This window comes from Hyla sarda, chromosome 7 (assembly GCF_029499605.1).
Source record: "Hyla sarda isolate aHylSar1 chromosome 7, aHylSar1.hap1, whole genome shotgun sequence".
In the NCBI taxonomy this organism is placed as follows: domain Eukaryota; kingdom Metazoa; phylum Chordata; class Amphibia; order Anura; family Hylidae; genus Hyla; species Hyla sarda.
Genome location: NC_079195.1, coordinates 102,065,122 through 102,089,519, shown reverse-complemented (window position 1 = coordinate 102,089,519; position 24,398 = coordinate 102,065,122). Strand labels below are relative to the sequence as shown.

Sequence of the window (24,398 nt, the reverse complement as noted above, 5' to 3'; positions counted from 1 at the left end):
GTGATTCAGATGAAGTGCTTGGAAGTCTGTGCAAGCGGCGGGGAGAAGACGCCCCGGCCGGTGGCGTCTCAAACTGCATGCTGCTGTATTGGAAGTAGCTGAGTCCAGTTAACTGGGCGTGACATCACAACGGTAAGTTAGTGGGGCCAAACATCCAACAGCGTTTCGGAGAATAGACGTTCTCCTTCCTCAGGGATAGCGCGGCCTCTTAGGACCCAGCTTTAAATCCAATTGCGATGGCAGGTAATCCGCAACTTCCAATAGTTCGCAAATGGTCTTTAGAATATACGGAGCAGAATGTAACTTTATGCATGTGAAGAGAACTAATAGTATATTTACAAGGAGGTCATTCACATATATATCATCATGTCACTTATTCTGCCAGGAATACAAAAAGTTCAAAATCCATGTTTAAACCAAAAGGTGCAAATGTGTTTAAATCAAAAATCCATCTGCATTCAGCTTTGGACAACTGTGCAATATAATCCCCCCCCCCTCTCCAATATGGGGGTACAAATTCAATGCCATAAAATTTGGATCCGCGGAAGGAGGCTCCATGTTTTTCTGTGTAATGTTTGGATAAGGGGTGACCAAGGTACTTTCTCTCTATATTATAGATGTGCTCTCCTATTCTTGTTGATAACAGTCTCTTAGTACGTTCAATATAAGTTTTATTACAGGGGCAATCTATACCATAAATAACCCCCTTGGATTTGCAATGGATATGTGTGTTGATTTTATGTATAAATGTACCATTTTTGTATGCTCCCTTATTCCTGACAATCCAGGATCCAGGATGGTACATTTATACTTTTATACATTTTATACATTTATAACTTTTTGCATTCCTGGCAGAATAAGTGACATGATGATATATATGTGAATGACCTCCTTGTAAATATACTATTAGTTCTCTGCATATGCATAAAGTTACATTCTGCTCCGTATATTCTAAAGAACATTTGCAAACTATTGGAAGTTGCGGATTACCTGCCATCGCAATTGGATTTAAAGCTGGGTCCTAAGAGGCCACGCTATCCCTGAGGAATGAGAACGTCTATTCTCCGAAACGCCGTTGGATGTTTGGCCCCACTAACTTACCGTTGTGACGTCACGCCCAGTTAACGGGACTCAGCTATTTCCAATACAGCAGCATGCAGTTTGAGACGCCACCGGCCGGGGCGTCTTCTCCCCACCGCTCGCACGGACTTCCAAGCACTTCATCTGAATCACGGACATCGCTCTCCAAGGCACTGGATAAGAGCTACCTTCTCACAGGTAATCGATACCATCTGCAACTAAGTTTCTATCTATGCACGTGGCTATAACTCAGTTTATCTATACCACCGGTGCAATCATCATCATTATCTGTCAGCACGTTGGCTATACAGAGCATATGACTGTGATCTATACACATCACTGCTAGGAATCACTGTCATTGGTCGGCACACTAGTAACAATTTTTACATAACCACATTGGCTTTAGTATAGAAACGTCATCATCATTATCTTTAGTGTTTTTCTACATAACATTGCAGTATACGTCCCCTATAGCGCTTTTTGCCAATTACACTATTTGGATATAGCACTTCTCTTTATTGAATGGTGTAGTAGGGAACCATTTGTCTATTGGCTTGTAAAAACAGCTGCTACGGGGCATTCTGTATCTTCCCCCTCCATAGCGCCATATTGTGTATATACATACAGCTTTAATTTACAAATCCGTTTAACTTTCTGGCACCAGTTCATTAAAAAAAAAAAAAAAAACGTTTTCCACCGGAGTACCCCCTTAAGGGTTCCCTTTATTTCTTTGAGCAGTGTAGGTGTCAAACAAATATGATGCAGTTCACAGTGTAAACCACAGCACAAACTCTCATTCAAAATATTGGAACACACATTATAAGCATTTTGGTCACAGATTTTCATGTGTACTATGCGTCAAAATGTGCTCCAAAAACATTTTATAAGCTTGATCTTACACTTGGTGCTGAGCCACATTGTGTATTAATACAGCATGCATATATATATATATATATATATATATATATATATATATATAATCTCGATAAATATTAATGTCTTTAGGCAGCTGTGTTTAAGTATTTCTGAGGGGGAAAAAACATACCTAGACTATATACCAAAACCTTGCTGCACGGCTGCAATACAATAATCATAATCATATGGAAATATAAAACTACGCGTGAGAAAGAGACTTTTTCTTTAAAAGAATAAACAATGGTCAAAAGTGCACATATAATAGAAAATAATGCTAAGCATCTCCCTCTGCAGAAAATGTATGGTAATAAATTTTATCTACAAACACAATTTACCTTACAACTGTAGGATAAAGTTCAGAGGTATAAATGTAAACGACATTGAACGCAGCGCTGACGGACAGCTTCCCCAATAAGGCAAAGGCTGATGGACTCAAATACAAACCTATAAGAAAAAAAAATAATAATAGCATTACCTGTACTGCTTTAAATTAAACTATTCAAATATCCACACAAGATAAGGGGACTTTTCTAAGATTTTTGGGACCGTTTTCTGGAGCATTTCAAACTATTAATTTCAGTCTTTGACTTTTCAGACACATACGGTTAAGCATGTTTCTAGTGCTGACTTTTAGACAGATTTACTTTATATATTTAAACAGTGGAAAGAGTTTTGTGCAACTCGACTAACTGGGAGGCAAACGATCATACCAAAGTTTGCACAACAATATGAAAACTGAAACTGGCAAAATGGAGGAAGTGCAAGCCCAAAAAATGGCATTGAAAACTTCCAAATAGTGTTTGCCAATTCCACAATCTCATTTTCAGGGTATGTTGGTATGCACTGGGATACCTGAAAAACGGTATGTTGACACATACTGATGTGTACCTACCTCACACCCATTGATTTTAATATAACAAAAATAACCTACTAGTGACTATGTTTAGTCTGTTTTCCAAATGAATACTTTTTTTATGAAATGCAAAACAGTCTGTATAACTACAGTGGGGATCAAAAGTTTGGGCACCCCAGGTAAAAATGTGTATTAATGTGCATAAAGAAGCCAAGGAAAGATGGTAAAAACTCTCCAAAAGGCATCAAATTACAGATTAGACATTCTTATAATAAGTCAACAAAAGTTAGATTTCATTTCCATCATTTACACTTTCAAAACAACAGAAAACAAATAAATGGCGTCTGCAAAAGTTTGGGCACCCTGCAGAGTTGATATCTTGTACTACTTACTCCCTTTGATAGGTATCACAGCTTGTAAATGCTTTTTGTAGCCAGCCAAGAGTCTTTCAATTCTTGTTTGAGGTATCTTTGCCCATTCTTCCTTACAAAAGTCTTCCAGTTCTTTGAGATTTCTGGGCTGTCTGTCATGCACTGCTCTTTTAAGGTCTATCCATAGATTTTCAATTATGTTGAGGTCAGGAGATTGTGAAGGCCATGGAAAACCCTTCACTTTACGCCTCTTGATGTTATCCCCCGTGGATTTCGAGGTGTGTTTAGGATCATTATCCATTTGTAGAAGCCATCCTCTCTTTAACTTCAGCTTTTTCACAGATGGCATCAAGTTAGCATCTAAAATTTGCTGAAAGTTTATTGAATCAATTTTTCCTTCTACTCTTGAGATGTTCCCTGTGCTACTGGCTGAAATACAACCCCAAAGCATGATTGATCCACCCCCATGCTTAACAGTTGGAAAGAGGTTATTTTCATTCAATTCTGTTCCCCTTCTTCTCCAAACGTACCTTTGCTCATTCCGGCCAAGAAGTTACATTTTAACCTCATCGGTCCACAGAACTTGTTTCCAAAATGCATCAGGTTTGTCTATATGTTTATTTGCAAAGTTCAAATGCTGATTTTTGTGGTGAGGACGTAGAAGAGGTTTTCTTCTGATAACTCTTCCATGAAGACCATATTTGTACAAGTATCCCTTTACAGTGGAATAGTGTACCACAACTCCAGTGTCTGCCAGATCTTTCTGGAGGGATTGTGCAGTCAAACATGGGTTTTGAATTGTTTTTCTCACAATCCTGAGAGTTGTTCTGTCTATTTTTCTTGATCTTCCAGATCTTGCTTTAACTTACTCTGTTCCTGATGACTGCCATTTCTTAATTACATTCCGAACAGAGGATATTGACATCTGAAAACATTTTGCTATCTTCTTATAGCCTTCTCCAGCTTTCAACTATTTTCAGATTTCTAGACAACTGCTTAGAAGAAGCCATGGTGCTGATTGTTGGGGCAAGGTCAGATGAGTCTGGGCATTTAAAACCTTTGAGATTGACATCACCTGGTCTTCCCAGATGATGATTGAGAACAATCCATGACACTGGCAGGTCTCAGCTTTGCAAAGGGGGCAGTGCATGCTATAAATTCTGCAGGGTGCACAAACTTTTGCAGACGCCATTTTTTTGTTTTCTGTTATTTTGAAAGTGTAAATGATGGAAATAAAATATAACTTTTGTTGACATATTATAAGGATGTCTAATCTGTAATTTGATGCCTTTTGGAGATTTTTCAGTCTTTCCTTGGCTTCTTTATGCACATTAATACAAATGTATTAATATAAATACTGTATATGTTCAGGGAACAGATCAAACACAGTCACTAGTTTGGTTTATTAAAATCAACTGGCGGGCCATGGGAACATCGTGGTATATGTCAGCAAACCTTTTTGCCAGTAACCTAATGTATATGAGTGATGTACCCTCAAAGAATGATGTAAACGGAGCCTCTGGTATCATAGGAACCCCAATCATTTAGTTGTCACACAGTTTTCCTCACCAGCACAATTCTTTGCGCTCTCTATAATCCCATTATTGGTTATAATTTCACAATAGTGTTTCTACATTGTAGTAGTTAGCAGCTTTTAGCACCATGACACATGTTTTCCCAAGCCACCAAACATTTGCCAGATTCCATCACTTTTTGTTATTACTCAGGTGTAAGATGGCAGCTGCATACAATAATGTAACAACTTAGTGTCCCTCCCAGAGCGGAATATTAAAAAATAAATAAATAATGACGATAGTGCATCAAATTGCTAAACAAAAATTATAACAAAAATGTGCACACATTCTAAGTTATAAATATAACTAATGTTTACAATTACAGAGAATATAATAAGTGAAATCTTAAATAGGTTAATTAAATAAATAAAATATATAATTGTTGAAGCCATAGCTAGCTGTATTCCAAGCCTGGCATTATAGGTACAAATACACACTGAGGTTGCAGTGTGCTTTTAACATATAAACTTAGAAAGCTTATAGAATCGTTCAGGGCTGCAGCATTTGTAGTAGACATTTTCTGCTATTACCTTTGCTGCACATTACTCATTATTACTTAACCTCTTAAGGACCCATGACGTATGCATACGTTATGTCTTTTCCTGGTCTCCGCCGCTCACCCGGCGGAGATCGGAAGCGGATCCCTGCTGAAATCCTTAAGCAGGGATCCAGGGCAAACGCCGAAGGGGGCCATGTATGCCCCCCCATGTCGGCGATCGCCGCAAATCGCAAGGGAAATCGCCCTTGCGATCTGCGGCGATACCGGGCTGATCGGGTCTCTGGGACCCGACCGCCCGGTAATTTCGCATGGGGTATCGCCGTACTCGGGAGAAATTGCCTTACAAATTTTGGGGGGCTTTTTCTCCTTTCACCCCTTATGAAAAGGTGAAATTGGGGTCTACACCAGCATGTTAGTGTAAAAAAATAAATTTTTTACACTAACATGCTGGTGTTGCCCTATACTTTTCATTTTGACAAGAGGTAAAAGGGAAAAAAGTCCCCCCAAAATTTGTAATGCAACTTCTCCCGACTACGGAGATATCCCATATGTGGGCGCAAAGTGCTCTGGGGGCGCACAACAAGGCTCAGAAGGGAGAGTGCACCATGTACATTTAAGGTGATTTGCACAGGGGTGGCTGATTGTTACAGCGGTTTTGACAAACGCAAAAAAAACAAAACCCCACATGTGACCCCATTTCAGAAACTACACCCCTCACGGAATGTAATGAGGGGTGCAGTGAGAATTTACACCCCACTGGTGTCTGACAGATCTTTGGAACAGTGGGCTGCGCAAATTAAAAATTTTGTACAGCCCACTGTTCCAAAGATCTGACAGACACCAGTGGGGGGCAAATGCTCACTGTACCCCTTGTTACGTTCCTCAAGGGGTCTAGTCTCCAAAATGGTATGCCATGTGGGGGTTATTTTGCTGTTCTGGCACCATAGGGGCTTCCTAAATGCGACAAGCCCCCCGAGCAAAATTTGCTCTCAAAAAGCCAAATATGACTCTTCTAGCATTGTAGTTTGCCCGTAGTGCGCTTCAGGTCAACTTATGGGGTACCTCCATACTCGGAAGAGATGGGGTTACAAATTTTGGGGGGTATTTTCTGCTATTAACCCTTGCAAAAATGTGAAATTTGGGGGGGAAACACACATTTTTGTGAATTTTTTTTTTTTTTTTACGTATGCAAAAGTCGTGAAACCCCTGTGGGGTATTAAGGCTCACTTTATTCCTTGTTACATTCCTCAAGGGGTCTAGTTTCCAAAATGGTATGGCATGTGGGTATTTTTTGCTGTCCTGGCACCATAGGGGCTTCCTAAATGCGACATGCCCCCGAGCAAAATTTGCTCTCAAAAAGCCAAATATGACTCCTTCTCTTCTGAGCATTGTAGTTCGCCCGTAGTGCGCTTCAGGTCAACTTATGGGGTACCTCCATACTCAGGAGAGATGGGGTTACAAATTTTGGGGGCTATTTTCTGCTATTAACCCTTGCAAAAATGTGAAATTTGGGGGGAAGCACACATTTTATTGAAATTTTTTTAATTTTTTTTTACATATACAAAAGTCGTGAAACACCTGTGGGGTATTAAGGCTCACTTTATTCCTTGTTACGTTCCTCAAGGGGTCTAATTTCCAAAATGGTATGCCATGTGTTTTTTTTTTCCTTTTCTGGCACCATAGGGGCTTCCTAAATGCAACATGCCCCCCAAAAACCATTTCAGAAAAACGTACGCTCCAAAATCCCCTTGTCGCTCCTTCCCTTCTGAGCCCTCTACTGCGCCCGCCGAACACTTTACATAGACATATGAGGTATGTGCTTAGTCGAGAGAAATTGGGCTACAAATAGAAGTATACATTTTCTCCTTTTACCCCTTGTAAAAATTCAAAAATTGGGTCTACAAGAACATGAGAGTGTAAAAAATGGAAATTGTGAATTTTCTCCTTCACTTTGCTGCTATTCCTGTGAAACACCTAAAGGGTTAAAATGCTGACTGAATGTCATTTTGAATATTTTGGGGGGTGCAGTTTTTATAATGGGGTCATTTGTGGGGTATTTCTAAGATGAAGACCCTTCAAATCCACTTCCAACCTGAACTGGCCCCTGAAAAATTTCGATTTTGGAAATTTTGTGAAAAATTGGAAAATTGATGCTGAACTTTAAAGCCCTCTGATGTCTTCCAAAAGTAAAAACTCGTCAATTTTATGATGCAAATATAAAGTAGACATATTGTATATGTGAATAAAATAAAATAATATTTGGAATATCCATTTTCATTACAAGCAGAGAGCTTCAAAGTTAGAAAAATGCTAAATTTTCAAATTTTTCATCAAATTTGGGGATTTTTCACCAAGAAAGGATGCAAGTTACCAAAAATTTTTACCACTAAGTTAAAGTAGAATATGTCACGAAAAAACAATCTCGGAATCAGAATGATAACTAAAAGCATTCCAGAGTTATTAATGTTTAAAGTGACAGTGGTCAGATGTGCCCATTTTGGCCTTAAGGACTCAGACAATTTAATTTTTACGTTTTCATTTTTTCCTCCTCGCCTTCTAAAAATCATAACTCTTTTATATTTTCATCCACAGACTAGTATGAGGGCTTATTTTTTGCGTGACCAGTTGTCCTTTGTAATGACATCACTCATTATATCATAAAATGTATGGCGCAACCAAAAAACACTATTTTTGTGGGGAAATTAAAACGAAAAACGCAATTTTGCTAATTTTGGAAGGTTTTGTTTTCACGCCGTACAATTTATGGTAAAAATGACGTGTGTTCTTTATTCTTAGGGTCAATACGATTAAAATGATACCCATTATTATATACTTTTATATTATTGTTGCGCTTAAAAAAAATCACAAACTTTTTAAACAAATTAGTACGTTTATAATCCCTTTATTTTGATGACCTCTAACTTTTTTATTTTTCCGTATAAGTGGCGGTATGGGGGCTCATTTTTTGCGCCATGATCTGTACTTTTTTTTGATACCACATTTGCATATAAAAAACTTTTAATACACTTTTTATAATTTTTTTTAAAATAAAATGTATTAAAAAAGTAGGAATTTTTGACTTTTTTTATTTTTTTTCGTTCACGCCGTTCACCGTACGGGATCATTAACATTTTATTTTAATAGTTCGGACATTTACGCACGCGGCGATACCAAATATGTCTATAAAAAATGTTTTTTACGCTTTTTGGGGGTAAAATAGGAAAAAACGGACGTTTTACTTTTTTATTGGGGGAGGGGATTTTTCACTTTTTTTTTACTTTTACTTTTACATTTTTTTTCATTTTTTTTTACACTTGAATAGTCCCCATAGGGGACTATTCATAGCAATACCATGATTGCTAATACTGATCTGTTCTATGTATAGGACATAGAACAGATCAGTATTATCGGTCATCTCCTGCTCTGGTCTGCTCGATCACAGACCAGAGCAGGAGACTCCGGGAGCCGCACGGAGGAAGGAGAGGGGACCTCCGTGCGGCGTTATGAATGATCGGATCCCCGCAGCAGCGCTGCGGGCGATCCGATCGTTCATTTAAATCGCGAACTCCCGCAGATGCCGGGATCTGTATTGATCCAGGCACCTGAGGGGTTAATGGCGGACGCCCGCGAGATCGCGGGCGTCGGCCATTGCCGGCGGGTCCCTGGCTGCGATCAGCAGCCGGGATCAGCCGCGCATGACACGGGCATCGCTCCGATGCCCGCGGTTATGCTTAGGACGTAAATGTACGTCCTGGTGCGTTAAGTACCACCTCACCAGGACGTACATTTACGTCCTGCGTCCTTAAGGGGTTAAGGGGTTAAAGGGGTACTCCGGTGAAAAACTTTTTTTTTTTTTTTTTTTAAATCAACTGGTGCCAGAAAGTTAAACAGATTTGTAAATTACTTCTATTAAAAAATCTTAATCCTTCCTGTACTTATTAGCTGCTGAATACTACAGTGGAAATTATTTTCCGTTTGAAACACAAAGCTGTCTGCTGACATCATGAGCACAGTGCTCTCTGCTGACATCTCTGTCCATTTTAGGAACTGCCAGAATAAAAGGAAATCCCCATAGCAAACATATGCTGTTCTGGGCAGTTCCTAAAATGGACAGAGATGCCAGCAGAGAGAACTGTGCTCATGATGTCAGCAGACAGCTCTGTGTTTCAAAAAGAAAAGAATTTCCGCTGTAGTATTCAGCAGCTAATAAGTACAGGAAAAAACTTTTTTATATATATATATACACTGGCTCCAGAAAGTTAAACAGATTTGTAAATTACTTCTACTAAACAATTTTATTCCTTCCAGCAGTTATCAGCTGCTGAAGTTGAGTTTTTTTTTCTGTCTGACAACAGTGCTCTTTGCTAACACCTCTGCTTGTCTCAATTGAGTAGGAGCAAATCCCCATTGCAAATCTCTAATGCTTAGGACAGTTCCTGAGACAAGCAGAGGTGTCAGCAGAAAGCACTGCTGTAAGATAGAAAATAACTCAACTTATGCAGCTGATAACTTCTGGAAGATTTTTTAATAGAAATCATTTACAAATCTGTTTAACTTTCTGGAGTCAGTTAATATATAAAAAAAAATATAATAATTCCTGGAATTCCCCTTTAACCCCTATTTACCTGTAGTGTCAGTGCATTGTTGGATTAACCCTGGGTAAGTTGTTATGTAACATTGCACAGGCTGTAAGAATTTTGCTATGACCCTTCTCATTTATACTATGAAAGTACTATACTACAGCCTCACTCATTTAGAATCTGAGAGTGTTTCAGCTATCCCGTCCTTATTGTGCTGCTGGCCAAAGTGAAGTGATTCCAGTCCCATGACTGAAGAGAGTGGAAAGACCTTTAGACCACATGGCTGATTTGGAGAAGGATAGCAGGGACAGGTCACAGCAATTGCAGCAACACAGCGGTAGTGGAAGAAATGTAATACATCCCATTAACAGTAAGAAGACCTAAAACTTGTACTGCTTAGTTAAAAGGGGTATTCCCATCTTTATTAACTTAGTTAAAAGTGTATGTATGGCACTTCAAGTTTAATGTTCTTTGCAAATACATTTATTTTGCAAACTTTTCTTCTTTTCCTGATATTTCTGCTTCTGTCCTCTGCGTGTTGACAGATTGTTGTCTAGATTATGAAAAGAGAAGGAAAGCAAGAGAAAATATCAGGAGAATGAGGCAAGTTTGATAAATGAATGTATTTGCAAAAACATTTAATGTGCCCTACAAGCTAAAATACATAAATTAGCATGGTAATACCCCGATAAAAACGTACAGTATGTATGGCCCTGTAATGAGTAGCCAACTTCATTTAAGTCCCCACCTATTGCCTAGTTGTTCCGGCCTAGACTTTACAGTGACATCGGTCAGAAGTATACATTGGGAAATACTCCTGTCATATACCTCTTAGGACGCATTAACATCATGTTTTGCTATACGGTTGCCATATACGGTTTTCTATTTAAAAATCGTAAACAACCGTATAGCAAAACATATTTATTGACTTGCCATACAAAAACTTACACAACTATAGTTATCCGGTTGTGTAAGCTTTTGTATTTGTACTTTTTTTTGCCTTTTTTCCTGTGCACAAAACAACGGTCAACCACAGTTCTTTGCGGGGTTCTATCCTTTTTTTTTTTTTATTAATTTTTCTCCACAATCACATGGAACTCCTGCAGCCGGGGGATGTGCAGAAGCCGTTCCTCAGTGATGTGGTACTACCATCATGGAACAGACTCTATTCCATGATGGGAGTAGTATTACCCCCACAGCTTAGGGAGTCTGCGGGCGGATGTGGTGACTCTTGCAGGGGCGCTTTTACTACTACTACCATCATGAAATAGTGTAGTACTACAGGGGCTGTGGGGCCGATTTAATAAAATAACGCTAAAAATGTGACATATCGTGATAGTAATACTACTCAAATACCAAGTGTGAACATCCTCAAGAAGGGGATATTAGAAAAATTGGGTTTCTAATCAACTGGTGCCAAAAAGTTAAACAGGTTTGTAAATTACTAAGATTTTAAATTTTATTTCTTTAGCTGCTGTATGCTCCACAGGAAGTTGTGAAGTTCTTTACTGTCTGACCATAGTGCTCTCTGCTGACACCTCTGTCTGTGTCAGAAACTCTCCAGAGCAGGAGAGGTTTGCTATGAGGATTTGCTCCTACTCTAGACAGTTCCTGACACGGACAGAGGTGTCAGCAGAGAGCACTGTGGTCAGACAGACAATATCTACTATACAACTTCCTCTGTAGTATACAGCAACTGATAAGTTCTGGAAATAATAAGATTTTTAAATAGAAGTAATTTACAAATCTGTTTAACTTTTTGGCACCAGTTGATTTAAAAAAAAATCTGTTTTCCCTGGAGTACTCCATTAAGCTAACTCTTAAGGACTTCCATTTTAGCATTTTAATTTTTTCCTCATCTTCTAAAAAATCATAACACTTTCAATTTTGCAACAAAAATTCCATATTATGGCTTATTTTTTTGCGCCACCAATTCTACTTTGTAATGACATCAGTCATTTTACCAAAAGATGCACGGCAAAATGGGAAAAAAATCATTGTGCGACAAAACTGAAGAAAAAATGCAATTTTGTAACTTTTGTAACGTTTCTATGCAGTACATTTTTCGGTAAAAATGACACCTCATCTTTATTCTGTAGGTCAATATGATTAACCTGTTGGGGACGAAGGGCGTATGCATACGCCCTTGCGTCCTGGTACTTAAGGACGAAGGGCGTATCCATACGCCTGTGGGAATTTCGGCCCCCGCAGCGCGCCGGGCGGGGACCGGGCCAGGGTGACTGCTGATATCTATCAGCAGGCACCCCGTGCAAATGCGCAGGGGGGTCATTAGACCCCCCCCATGTCGGCGATCGGCGCAAATCGCAAGTGAATTCACACTTGCGATTTGCGCCGATTCCGGGTCATTACGGGTCTATGGTGACCCGGTGACCCCGAATAGAAGGTGGATCGCGGGTGTCTAAGACACCCATGATCCCTCTAAAGCGATAGGAGTGAGGTGGCAGAGTTGCCACCCCTCCTATCTCTGCTATTGGTGGTCTAGACGCGACCACCAATAGCAGATCTGGGGCGGAGGGGTTTACTTTCGTTTTCCCCGTCCTGCCCTCCAACAATAGGCGGGGCAGAACGGGGAAAACGAAGAGGAGCGGCGCCGGAGTCCACTTACCCCTCCAGAGGCAGTGGAGCGACGGGGATGGGCGGCGGCGACGGAGATCTGCGGCGGCGTGCGGCAGAAGAGGACGGCTCCCGGATGCGACGGAAGCCGGTGAGTAGTTGCCTAGCAACATCTAGAGGGCTACAGTCTGAGACCACTATAGTGGTCTCTAGACTGTAGCCCTCCAGATGTTGCAAAACTACAACTCCAAGCATGCCCAGACAGCTGTTTGCTGTGTGGGCATGCTGGAATTTGTAGTTTTGCAACAGCTGGAGGTCTGCAGTTTAGAGACCACTGCACAGTGATCTCTATACTGCCCTCTAGATCTTGCAAAACTACAACTCCTAGCATGCCCACACAGGCTGTTTGCTGTCTGGGCATGCTGGGAGTTGTAGTTTTGCAACATCTGGAGGTCCACAGTTTGGAGATCACTGTTCAGTGGTCTCTAAATTGTAGCACTCCAGATGTTGCAAAACTACAAATTTCAGCATGCCCACACAGAAAACAGCTGTCTCGGCATGCTGGGAGTTGTAGTTGCGTACCTCCAGCTGTTTCATAACTACTTCTCCCAGCATGCCCTTCTGTGATCAGACATGCTGGGAATTGTAGTTTTGCAACAGCTGGAGGCACACTGGTTGGAAAATACTGAGTTAGGTAACAGAACCCAACTCAGTATTTTCCAACTAGTGTGCCTCCAGCTGTTTCAAAACTACAACTCCCAGCATGTACTGACAGACCGTGCATGCTGGGAGTTGTAGTTTTGCAACAGCTAGAGGCTCACTGGTTGGAAAATACTGAGTTAGGTACCAGAACCTAACTGAAGGTTTTCCAACCAGTGTGCCTCCAGCTGTTGCAAAACTACAGCTCCCAGCATGTACTGACAGACCGTGCATGCTGGGAGTTGTAGTTTTGAAACAGCTGGAGGTTTCCCCCCCCCCCCATGTGAACGTACAGGGTACATTCACACGGGCGGGTTTACAGCAAGTTTCCTGCTTCAAGTATGAGCTGCGGCAAATTTTTCGCCGCAGCGCAAATTCCTAGCGGGAAACTCACCGTAACCCGCCAGTGTGAATGTACTCTAAAAACACCACACTACACTAACACATAATAAAGGGTAAAACACTACATAAACATCCCCTTACACTGTCCCCCCCCCAATAAAAATGAAAAACGTATTGTACAGCAGTGTCTCCAAAACGGAGCCTCCAGCTGTTGCAAAACAACAACTCCCAGCATTTCCGGACAGCCACTGACTGTCCAGGCATGCTGGGAGTTTAGCAACAGCTGGAGGCACCCTGTTTGGGAATCACTGGCGTAGAATACCCCTATGTCCACCCCTATGCAATCCCTAATTTAGTCCTCAAATGCGCATGGTGCTCTCTCCCTTTGGAGCCCTGTCGTATTTCAAGGAAACAGTTTAGGGACACATATGGGGTATTTCCGTACTCGGGAGAAATTGCACTACAAATTTTGGGGGGCTTTTTCTCCTTTTACCCCTTATGAAAAGGAAAAGTTGGGGTCTACACCAGCCTGTTAGTGTAAAAAAAAAATTTTTTACACTAACATGCTGGTGTTGCCCTTTACTTTTTATTTTCACAAGAGGTAAAAGGAAAAAAAGACCCCCAAAATTTGTAACGCAATTTCTCCTGAGTACGGACATACCCCATATATGGGCGTAAAATGCTCTGCGGGCGCACAACAAGGCTCAGGAGTGAGAGCGCACTATGTACATTTGAGGCCTAAATTGGTGATTTGCACAGGGGTGGCTGATTTTACAGCGGTTCTGACATAAATGCAAAAAAATAAATACCGTACCCACACGTGACCCCATTTTGGAAACTACACCCCTCACGGAATGTAATAAGGGGTACAGTGAGCATTTATGCCCCACAGGGGTCTGACAGATTTTTGGAACAGTGGTACGTGAAAATGAAAAATTTAATTTTTTTGTTTGCACAGCCCACTGTTCCAAAGATCTGTCAAACGCCAGTGGGGTGTAAATGCTCACTATACCCCTTATTACATTCCGTGAGGGGTGTAGTTTCCAAAATGGGGTCACGTGTGGGGGGGTCCACTGTTCTGGCACCACGGGGGGCTTTGTAAATTCACATGGCCCCCGACTTCCATTCCAAACAAATTATCTCTCTAAAAGCTCAATGGCGCTCCTTCTCTTCTGAGCATTGAAGTTCGCTCGCAGTGCACTTGACGTCCAAACATGGGGTATTTCCATACTCAGAAGAAATGGGGTTACAAATTTTGGGGGGCATTTTCTCCTATTACCCTTTGTAAAAAAGTAAAATTTGGGGAAAAACCAGCATTTTAGTGGAAAAATATTTTTTTTTCATTTACACATCCGACTTTAACAAAAAGTTGTCAAACACCTGTGGGGTGTTAAGGCTCACCGTACCCCTTGTTACGTTCCTTGAGGGGTGTCGTTTCCATAATAGTGTGCAATGTGGGGTTTTTTGCTGTCCTGGCACCATAGGGGCTTCCTAAATGGGACATGCCCCCCAAAAACCATTTCAGAAAAACACTCTCCTAAATCCCATTGTTGCTCCTTCGCTTCTGAGCCCTCTAGTGCACCCGCCGAACACTTGACATACACATATGAGGTATTTTCTTACTCAAGAGAAATTGGGTTACAAATTTTAAGAGGATTTTTTTCCTTTTACCCCTTGTAAAAATTCAAAAACTGGGTCTACAAGAACATGCCAGTGTAAAAAATGAAGATTTTGAATTTTCTCCTTCACTTTGCTGCTATTCCTGTGAAACACCTAAAGGGTTAAAACGCTGACTGAATGTCATTTTGAATACTTTGAGGGGTGCAGTTTTTATAATGGGGTCATTTATGGGGTATTTCTAACCAGAAGACCCTTCAAATCCACTTCAAACCTGAACTGGTCCCTGAAAAATTCCGATTTTGAAAATTTTGCGAAAAATTGGAAAATGGTTGCTGAACTTTGAAGCCCTCTGGTGTCTTCCAAAAGTAAAAACTCATCAATTTTATGATGCAAACATAAAGTAGACATATTGTATATGTGAATCAATATATAATTTATTTGGAATATCCATATTCCTTATAAGCAGAGAGCTTCAAAGTTAGAAAAATGCTAAATTTTCAAATTTTTCATGAAATTTTTGAATTTTTCACCAAGAAAGGATGCAAGTATCGCCGAAAATTTACCACTAACATAAAGTAGAATATGTCACGAAAAAACAATCTCGGAATCAAATTTATAAGTAAAAGCATTCCAGAGTTATTAATGCTTAAAGTGACAGTGGACAGATTTGCAAAAAATGCTCCCGTCCTTAGGGTCATAATGGGCTCCGTCTCCAAGGGGTTAAAATGATACCCTACTTATATAGGTTTGATTTTTTGTACTTCTGAAAAAAATCATAACTACATGCAGGAAAATGTATACGTTTAAAATTGTCATCTTCAGACCCTTAGAACTTTTTTATTTTTCTGCATACAGGGAGGTTTGAGGGCTCATTATTTGCGCCGTGATCTTTTGTTTTTATCGGTACCATTTTTGTATTAATCTGACTTTTTAATCGCTTTTTATTCATTTTTCATGATAGAAAAAGTGACAAAAAATATGATATTTTGGACTTTGGAATTTTTTTGTGCATACGCCATTGAACATTCGGTTTAATTAACAATATATTTTTATAGTTCGGACATTTCTGCACGCGGCGATACCACATGTTTATTTTTATTTACACAGTTGTTTTTTATAATGGGAAAAGGGGGGTGATACTTACTTTTATTAGGGAAGGGGTTAAATGCTCTTTATTATCTTTTTTTCTCCACACTTTTTTTTTGCAGTGTTATAGCGTCCTCTAGTGGCTATAGCACTGCACATACTGATCTTATACACAGATCACCACATGCATTAATATGGAGATGATCAGTGTTATCGGCAGTCGATTGCTCAAGCCTGGATTTCAGGCTTGGAGCAATCAATCTCCGATGAGACGTGACTGAGGCAGGTAACGGACCCTCCTCTCGCGCTCTTGCTGATCGGGACATCGTGGTGAAACCACGATGGTCCCGATCAGCCCGACTGAGCTGCCGGGAGTGTATTTTTGTTACTTTAGATGCGGCGATCTACTTTGAACGCCGCGTCTATAAGTGCCGCGCGCTATTAGACCAGGGTACCGGCTTTCATTAGCCGCCGGGACCAACCCACTATGATGCGGGGGTCACAACATGACCCCGCTTTATATATCGGAAGCGGGCGCAGGGCGTACAGGTATGCCCTGCATCCTTAAGTGGTTAACCAATTAAAATAAATAAGACTACATTAACTTCTGCCAGTCTTCATCTATAACTTCTGCCATTGTACCATCTACAAAAAAATCAGCAAGTTCATATATGCAAGAAATAAAAAAAATTAAAAAGTCCACTGATGGCCCTCAAAAAGATTTTCAAAAGCTGAAAAAGGTAAACTTGGTATTTCTTATGTTTACCCCATTTACTGTGCAGGATCATAACTATTATATTTTAATAGTCTAGACATTTACACACGTGGTGATACCAAATATGTAAATTTTTGGGGTAAAATGGGAAAATAAGAGTGATTTGATTTTTAATTATAGGAGGGAGTTTTATATAATTCTGGAGGCATTTTTTTATTTTCTATTTTACACTTTTTAAGTCCCCATAGGGGACCTTTATATGCAATCGTTAGATTGCATTCAGTGTATAATTCTATGCCTATGGCATAGCATTACACAATCAGATTGGCTATCCATTGATATAGCCTGGTTAAGCCAGCCTGCATCATCGGATCAGCGGCAGAAGGCAGGTAAGGGGACCCTTCTCCATTTTTTTGATTCAGAGTGTACAGATACGCCCTTGGTCCTGTACCAGAACACCAGGACTTACATGTACGCCCTATGCCCTTAAAGGGGTACTCGGGTGGAAAACATTTCAGGTGTCAGTAGAGAGCACTGTGGACAAGACAAAAAAGAAATTCAAAAAGAGAAGAATTTTCACTGTAGCATACAGCTGCTAAAAAGTACTGGAAAGTAAAGATTTTTTAATAGAAGTCACTTACAAATCTGTTTAACTTTCTGGCACCAGTTGATTTAAAAAATTTTTTTCTACAGGAGTACCCCTTTAATGGCAAGAAGCATCAACCTTTTTCACAGAACACTAGGGCTATTTACATTTCCCAAATGTCAATTTCTACTATATGAAGGATTAAAATATTCCACCTGTTTTATTTTCATAAATCTGATTTACAGTAGGGCCAAAATCAGTAGGAAGCTATGAGAGATAACTGTGCTTTATAAAGTCAGAACTAGGTGCAATACACTATATACAAAGCTTTGTAAAGAACATAATGGCTTCATCAAATTAATCGGTGATAAATATTGTAAAATCGTGAGTCTAAAAACTCATACTCACCCTCAGTCCCCCACAACTCCCACTTGACTTATTTTAGTCTCCCAGTGCTCCTGTCTTATTTCTGCTTCCAAAACAAGAGCTTGGAACTGCTGTTTTCGTCTCGGAACTTAAAAGATAACAGGGGCATCAGGGGAGCAGAAGGAGCTGAACGGGAGACACAGGGGACCAGGGGTAGGTAAGTATAGCTTTTTCTTCTATTTTTATATGACCCTAGCAATATATGATTTTTTTAATGCCGGAATGTCCCTTTAGCGCCACTAAAATAGAAATATGGTAAAATTCACAGTGGGGCAGATTTACTAATTGGGTTTGGAGTTTCTTTACACTGTATAGTCTATCACAGAGTCTCAATTTGTATAATAAATTTGGTGCCTCTTGCTAGACATGTTAAACACTTTGGCCCACCTTTACAGTACATACTTGTGGTCTAAAAGCTTGTGTCAAACCTTGGTTGCAATTTTGGTGCACAATGCTACATTTCACACAATATTATCCTGACTATTATCTAACTCTTGTTCCTTCATCTCTTAAGCCAGTTAACCTTATTGAGGTGAGAAGTTAGCTACACAATGTGGACTGCTTTATGAATCGGTCTATGATATCTTGGGAAATTTAGCACATTTATGTAAGTTTCGGTATACTTTTTGACAAGGTCTTAGTTCAACCAAATTAGTAAATCTTCTCTACAGTGTCTATTTAAAAGGGTTATCCAGGAATAGAAAAACAGAGCTAATTTCTTTCAAAAAGAGTTCCACATCTGTCCTCAGGTTGTGTGTGGTATTACAACTTGGTTCCATTCACTGAGCTTCAGAAAACCACCACACAAGGAGACAGATGGGGAGCATTATTTTTATTTTTTAGCTGTTTTTCTATTCCTGGATTACCCCTTTAATGTGCATTTTACAACGTTTTTAGTAGATAAATGGTCTGCCACGCCACTACTTGAACAATTAAATATAAAAACTCAGCACTTTCTAAGAAACCTACGGAGAAGAAAAAAATAAGAACATTTTGTCAAATAAAACTGTAGAAATAATTACTCCTTCAAGATGGAAACACAGCATAGGAATGTGGCAAATATGTTGGTAGTTCCCAGTCAGCTGTGTGTATGTCTTAAAAATAAAAATAATACAGAACAAAAACAAATGGGCAGAAACAAAGCTGATGTGACAGAACTGTATGAAAACAACTGAATGAAATGGGATTTACACACAGAAAAGCCAAACAAAAACAGCACTAACACCTAAAGAAAAGAATCATAAAGTAAGGACAATTAAATAAAGTTGATATTCAGTGATGAATCACCCATCTGCAATGGCTAAGGATACAATGCTGGAACTTTTTTTCCTGGCATCTTTATAACAAATATGAAGAAGACTCTGAAAGAAAACAATGTCATTTTCCCACTCATTCATGATTCAGGTCAGATAAAGGACCAAGGAAGATGGAAATCATTACTTCAACAGTCAAAGTTAATGTGTACATAGGAATTTGGATGCTTTTTCGTATTTTATCAATAGATAAGTTTAATTATATTTAATATTTTTTGAGGAAAGAGTGGTAAAGTTGTTTCATCATTACAAGCAAATCAACTCAATGACATGTTGGCTATTAAAAATAAATAAATAATTCAGTCCATGAGAAGGTTATTGTAATGTCCGTGTATTTGTTTTTGTATTTTTCTGTTTAGGTGTGTATTCACACACTAGTTTGTTCAGAATAGTTTGCTATTCTAACAGTTAATTCTCTGAACGAATGAGAACTCTGGTGAAGTTATTTAACCAGAGTTTTCCTGCATTCTGGTGCTGGTTATTCAGTGCAATACTATGATGTCTGCTAGTTTAACCCCTTAACCCCTTCAGGACGGAGCCCATTTTGGCCTTAAGGACCGGAGCGTTTTTTGCACATCTGACCACTGTCACTTTAAACATTAATAACTCTGGAATGCTTTTAGTTATCATTCTGATTCCGAGATTGTTTTTTCGTGACATATTCTACTTTAACATAGTGGTAAATTTTTGTTGATACTTGCATCCTTTCTTGGTGAAAAATCCGTAAATTTGATGAAAAATTTGAAAATTTTGCATTTTTCTAACTTTGAAGCTCTCTGCTTGTAAGGAAAATGGATATTACGAATACATTTTTTTTGGTTCACATATACAATATGTCTACTTTATGTTTGCATCATAAAATTGACGTGTTTTTACTTTTGGAAGACACCAGAGGGCTTCAACGGTCAGCAACAATTTTCCGATTTTTCACAAAATTTTCAAACTCAGTATTTTTCAGGGACCAGTTCAGGTTTGAAGTGGATTTGAAGGGTCTTCATATTAGAAATACCCCATAAATGACCCCATTATAAAAACTACACCCCCCAAAGTATTCAAAATGACATTCAGTCAGCGTTTTAACCCTTTAGGTGTTTCACACGAATAGCAGCAAAGTGAAGGAGAAAATTCACAATCTTCATTTTTTACACTCACATGTTCTTGTAGACCCAATTTTTGAATTTTTACAAGGGGTAAAAGGACAAAATTTTTACTTGTATTTGTAGCCCAATTTCTCTCGAGTAAGGACATACCTCATATGTCTATGTAAAGTGTTCGGCGGGCGCAGTAGAGGGCTCAGAAGGGAAGGAGCGACAAGGGGATTTTGGAGAGTACGTTTTTCTGAAATGGTTTTTGGGGGGCATGTTACCTTTAGGAAGCCCTTATGGTGCCAGAACAGCAAAAAAAAAAAACACATGGCATACCATTTTGGAAACTAGACCCCTCAGGGAATGTAACATGGGATAAAGTGAACCTTAATACCCCACAGGTGTTTCATGACTTTTGCAAATGTAAAAAAAAAAAAAAAATTTACCTAAAATGCTTGTTTTCCCAAAATTTTTTTATTTTTAAAAAGGGTAATAGCAGAAAATACCCCTAAAAATTTGAAGCCCAATTTCTCCCGATTCAGAAAACACCCCATATGGGGGTGAAAAGTGCTCTGCTGGCGCACTACAGGTCTCGGAAGAGACAGCAAAAAAAAAAACACATGGCATACCATTTTGGAAACTAGACCCCTCGGGGAACGTAACAAGGGGTTAAGTGAACCTTTATACCCCACAGGTGTTTCACGACTTTTGCATATGTAAAAAAAAAAAATTTTTTTTACCAAAAATGCTTGTTTTCCCAAAAATTTTACATTTTTAAAAAGGGTAAAAGCAGAAAATACCCCCCAAAATTTGTAACACAACTTCTCCCGAGTACGGCGATACCCCATATGTGACCCTAAACTATTGCCTTGAAATACGACAGGGCTCCAAAGTGAGAGCGCCATGCGCATTTGAGGCCTAAATTAGGGATTGCATAGGGGTGGACATAGGGGTATTCTACGCCAGTGATTCCCAAACAGGGTGCCTCCAGCTGTTGCAAAAAAATACTGGGAGTTGTTTTGCAACAGCTGGAGGCTCCGTTCTGGAAACAGTGGCGTACCAGACGTTTTTCATTTTTATTGGGGAGGGGAGGGGGGCTGTGTAGGGGTATGTGTATACGTAGTGTTTTTTACTTTTTATTTTATTTTTTGTGTTAGTGTAGTGTAGTGTTTTTAGGGTACAGTCACACGGGCGGAGGGTTCACAGTAGTTTCTCGCTGGCAATTTGAGCTGCAGCAGAAAGTTTGCGGCAGCTCAAATTTGCAGCCAGATACTTACTGTAATCCTCCGCCCATGTGAGTGTACCCTGTACGTTCACATTGGGGGGGACATCCAGCTGTTGCATAACTACAACTCCCAGCATGCCCGTTGGCTGTCGGTGACTGCTGAGAGTTGCAGTTTTGCAACAACTGTAGGCACACTGGTTATGTATCACTGAGTTTGTGACCTAACTCAGTGTTTCACAACCAGTGTGCCTCCAGCTGTTGCAAAACTACAACTCCCAGCATGTACGGTGCATGGTGTACGGTGACTGCTGAGAGTTGTAGTTTGCAACAGCTGGAGGCACACCGGTCGTGAAACACTGAGTTAGGTAAAAAAAAACTCTGAGTTTCACAACCAGTGTGCCTTCAGCTGTTGCAAAACTACAACTCTCAGCAGTCACCGACAGCCAAAGGGCATGCTGGGAGTTGTAGTTATGCAACCAGCAGATGCACCACTACAACTCCCAGCATGCACTTTAGCTGTTTGTGCAAGCTGGGAGTTGTAGTTATACAACAGCTGAAGGTACACTTTTCCATAGAAAGAATGTGCCTCCAGCTGTTGCAAAACCATAAGTCCCAGCATGCCCATAAGGGAATGCTGGGAGTTGTGGTGGTCTGCCTCCTGCTGTTGCATAACTACAGCTCCCAGCATGCCCTTTTTGCATGCTGGGAGCTGTTGCTAAGCAACAGCAGGAGGCTGTCACTCACCTCCAGCGATCCAGACGCTGCAGGTCAGTCCCGCCGCCGCAGCTGCTCCTGGGGCCCCGATCCCAACAGGGGCGCCGGGGATTGGGGTCCCCAGCACCCGGGGTGCACGTCCCGCACCCGCTCACGTCCTCCAGAAGAGGGGCGGAGCGGGTGCGGGAGTGACACCCGCAGCAGGCGCCCTGATTGGTCGGCCGGTAATCAGGCCGACGAATCAGGGCGATCGTGAGGTGGCACCAGTGCCACCTCACCCCTGCAGGCTCTGGCTGTTCGGGGCCGTCAGAGACGGCCCCGAACAGCCAGTAATTCCGGGTCATCGGGTCACTGGAGACCCGATTGACCCGGAATCGCCCCAGATCGCTGGACTGAATTGTCCAGCGATCTGCGGCGATCGCCGACATGGGGGGGCATAATGACCCCCCTGGGCGATATGCCGGGATGCCTGCTGAACGATTTCAGCAGGCATCCGGCTCCGGTCCCCAACCGGCTAGCGGTGGGGGCCGGAATTCCCACGGGCGTATGGATACGCCCTCGGTCCTTAAGGACTCGGGATGCAGGGCGTATCCATACGCCCTATGTCCTGAAGAGGTTAAGGACCGGGGTTTTTTCCATTTTTGCATTTTCGTTTTTTGCTCCTTGCCTTTAAAAAATCATAACTCTTTCAATTTTGCACCTAAAAATCCATATGATGGCTTATTTTTTGGGCCACCAATTCTACTTTGTAATGGCGTCAGTCATTTTGCCCAAAAATCTATGGTGAAACGGGAAAAAAAATCATTGTGCGACAAAATTGAAAAAAAACACGCTGTTTTGTAGCTTTTGGGGGCTTCCGTTTCTACGTAGTACATTTTTCGGTAAAAATGACACCTTATCTTTATTCTGTAGGTCCATACGATTAAAATGATACCCTACTTATATAGGTTTGATTTTGTCGGACTTCTGGAAAAAATCATAACTACATGCAGGAAAATTAATACGTTTAAAATTGTCATCTTCTGACCCCTATAACTTTTTTATTTTTCCGTGTATGGGGCGGTATGAGAGCTCATTTTTTTGCTCCGTGATCTGAAGTTTTTGACGGTACCATTTTTGCATTGATAGGACTTATTGATCGCTTTTTATTCATTTTTAAATTATATAAAAAGTGACCAAAAATGCACTATTTTGGAGTTTGGAATTTCTTTGCGCGCACGCCATTGACCGAGCGGTTTAATTAATGATATATTTTTATAATTCGGACATTTCCGCACGCGGTGATACCATATATGTTTATTTTTATTTACACAGTTTTTTTTTTTTTTATTGGAAAAGGGGGGTGATTCAAACTTTTAATAGGGGAGGAGTTAAATGATCTTTATTCACTTTTTTTTCACTTTTTTTTTTGCAGTGTTATAGGTCCCATAGGGACCTATAACACTGCACACACTGATCTTCATCATTGATCACTGGTTTCTCATAGAAAACCAGTGATCGACGATTCTGCCGCATGACTGCTCATGCCTGGATCTCAGGCTCTGAGCAGTCATTCGGCGATCGGACAGCGAGGAGGCAGGCAGGGGCCCTCCCGCTGTCCTGTAAGCTGTTCGGGATGCCGCGATTAGCCGCGGCTATCCCGAACAGCCCGACTGAGCTAGCCGGCAACTTTCCCTTACGCTTTTAGCCGCGCGGCTCAGCTCTGAGCGCGCGGCTAAAGGGTTAATAGCGCTCGGCGCTGCGCGCTATTAGAGGCGTGTCCCGGCTTCACTATGACGCCGAGCCCGCCGTGATATGACGCGGGTTTACTGTGTAACCCCGCGTTATATCAGGAGAGCAGGACCAAGGACGTACCGGTACGTCCTTGGTCCTTAAGGGGTTAATGACACTATGTCTGTTTGTGCAATATTCTGACTATGTCTGCTTGAGCATTTACCTTGTATTTACCTTGTCATTTTCTCTGGGTTTTTAGCCATGGTTATATAACATGCTCCTTGTATTTTAGTCTGTGTTACATTAGTCGGTTTTAGGATTATGTTTGTTCGCTCTGCTCTGTCTGTGTTCACACTGTGTCTGAGTCTAGCTTGTACCCTGTGCTCTGTATGTTATATTCTTGTTCGGAATTCTGGAGTCTATTCAGA

General features: G+C 40.7%; 1 protein-coding gene across 4 annotated transcripts in view; it reads right to left on the bottom strand.

Moving 5' to 3' along the window:
* LOC130282215 (solute carrier family 22 member 15-like) overlaps positions 1-24,398 on the bottom strand; it is a 418,635-nt gene that overhangs the window by 143,833 nt on the left and 250,404 nt on the right. For 2 of the 4 annotated variants that reach the window (XM_056530237.1, XM_056530236.1), the window contains exon 9: positions 2,331-2,439. The exons of 1 other annotated variant lie outside the window; for it this stretch is intronic. In XM_056530237.1, coding sequence (XP_056386212.1) covers positions 2,331-2,439 — 109 coding nt within the window. Of the gene's footprint in view, positions 1-2,330; positions 2,440-10,294; positions 10,426-24,398 lie in introns of those variants that run through there. One more of the 4 variants, XM_056530238.1, reaches the window with a different exon arrangement.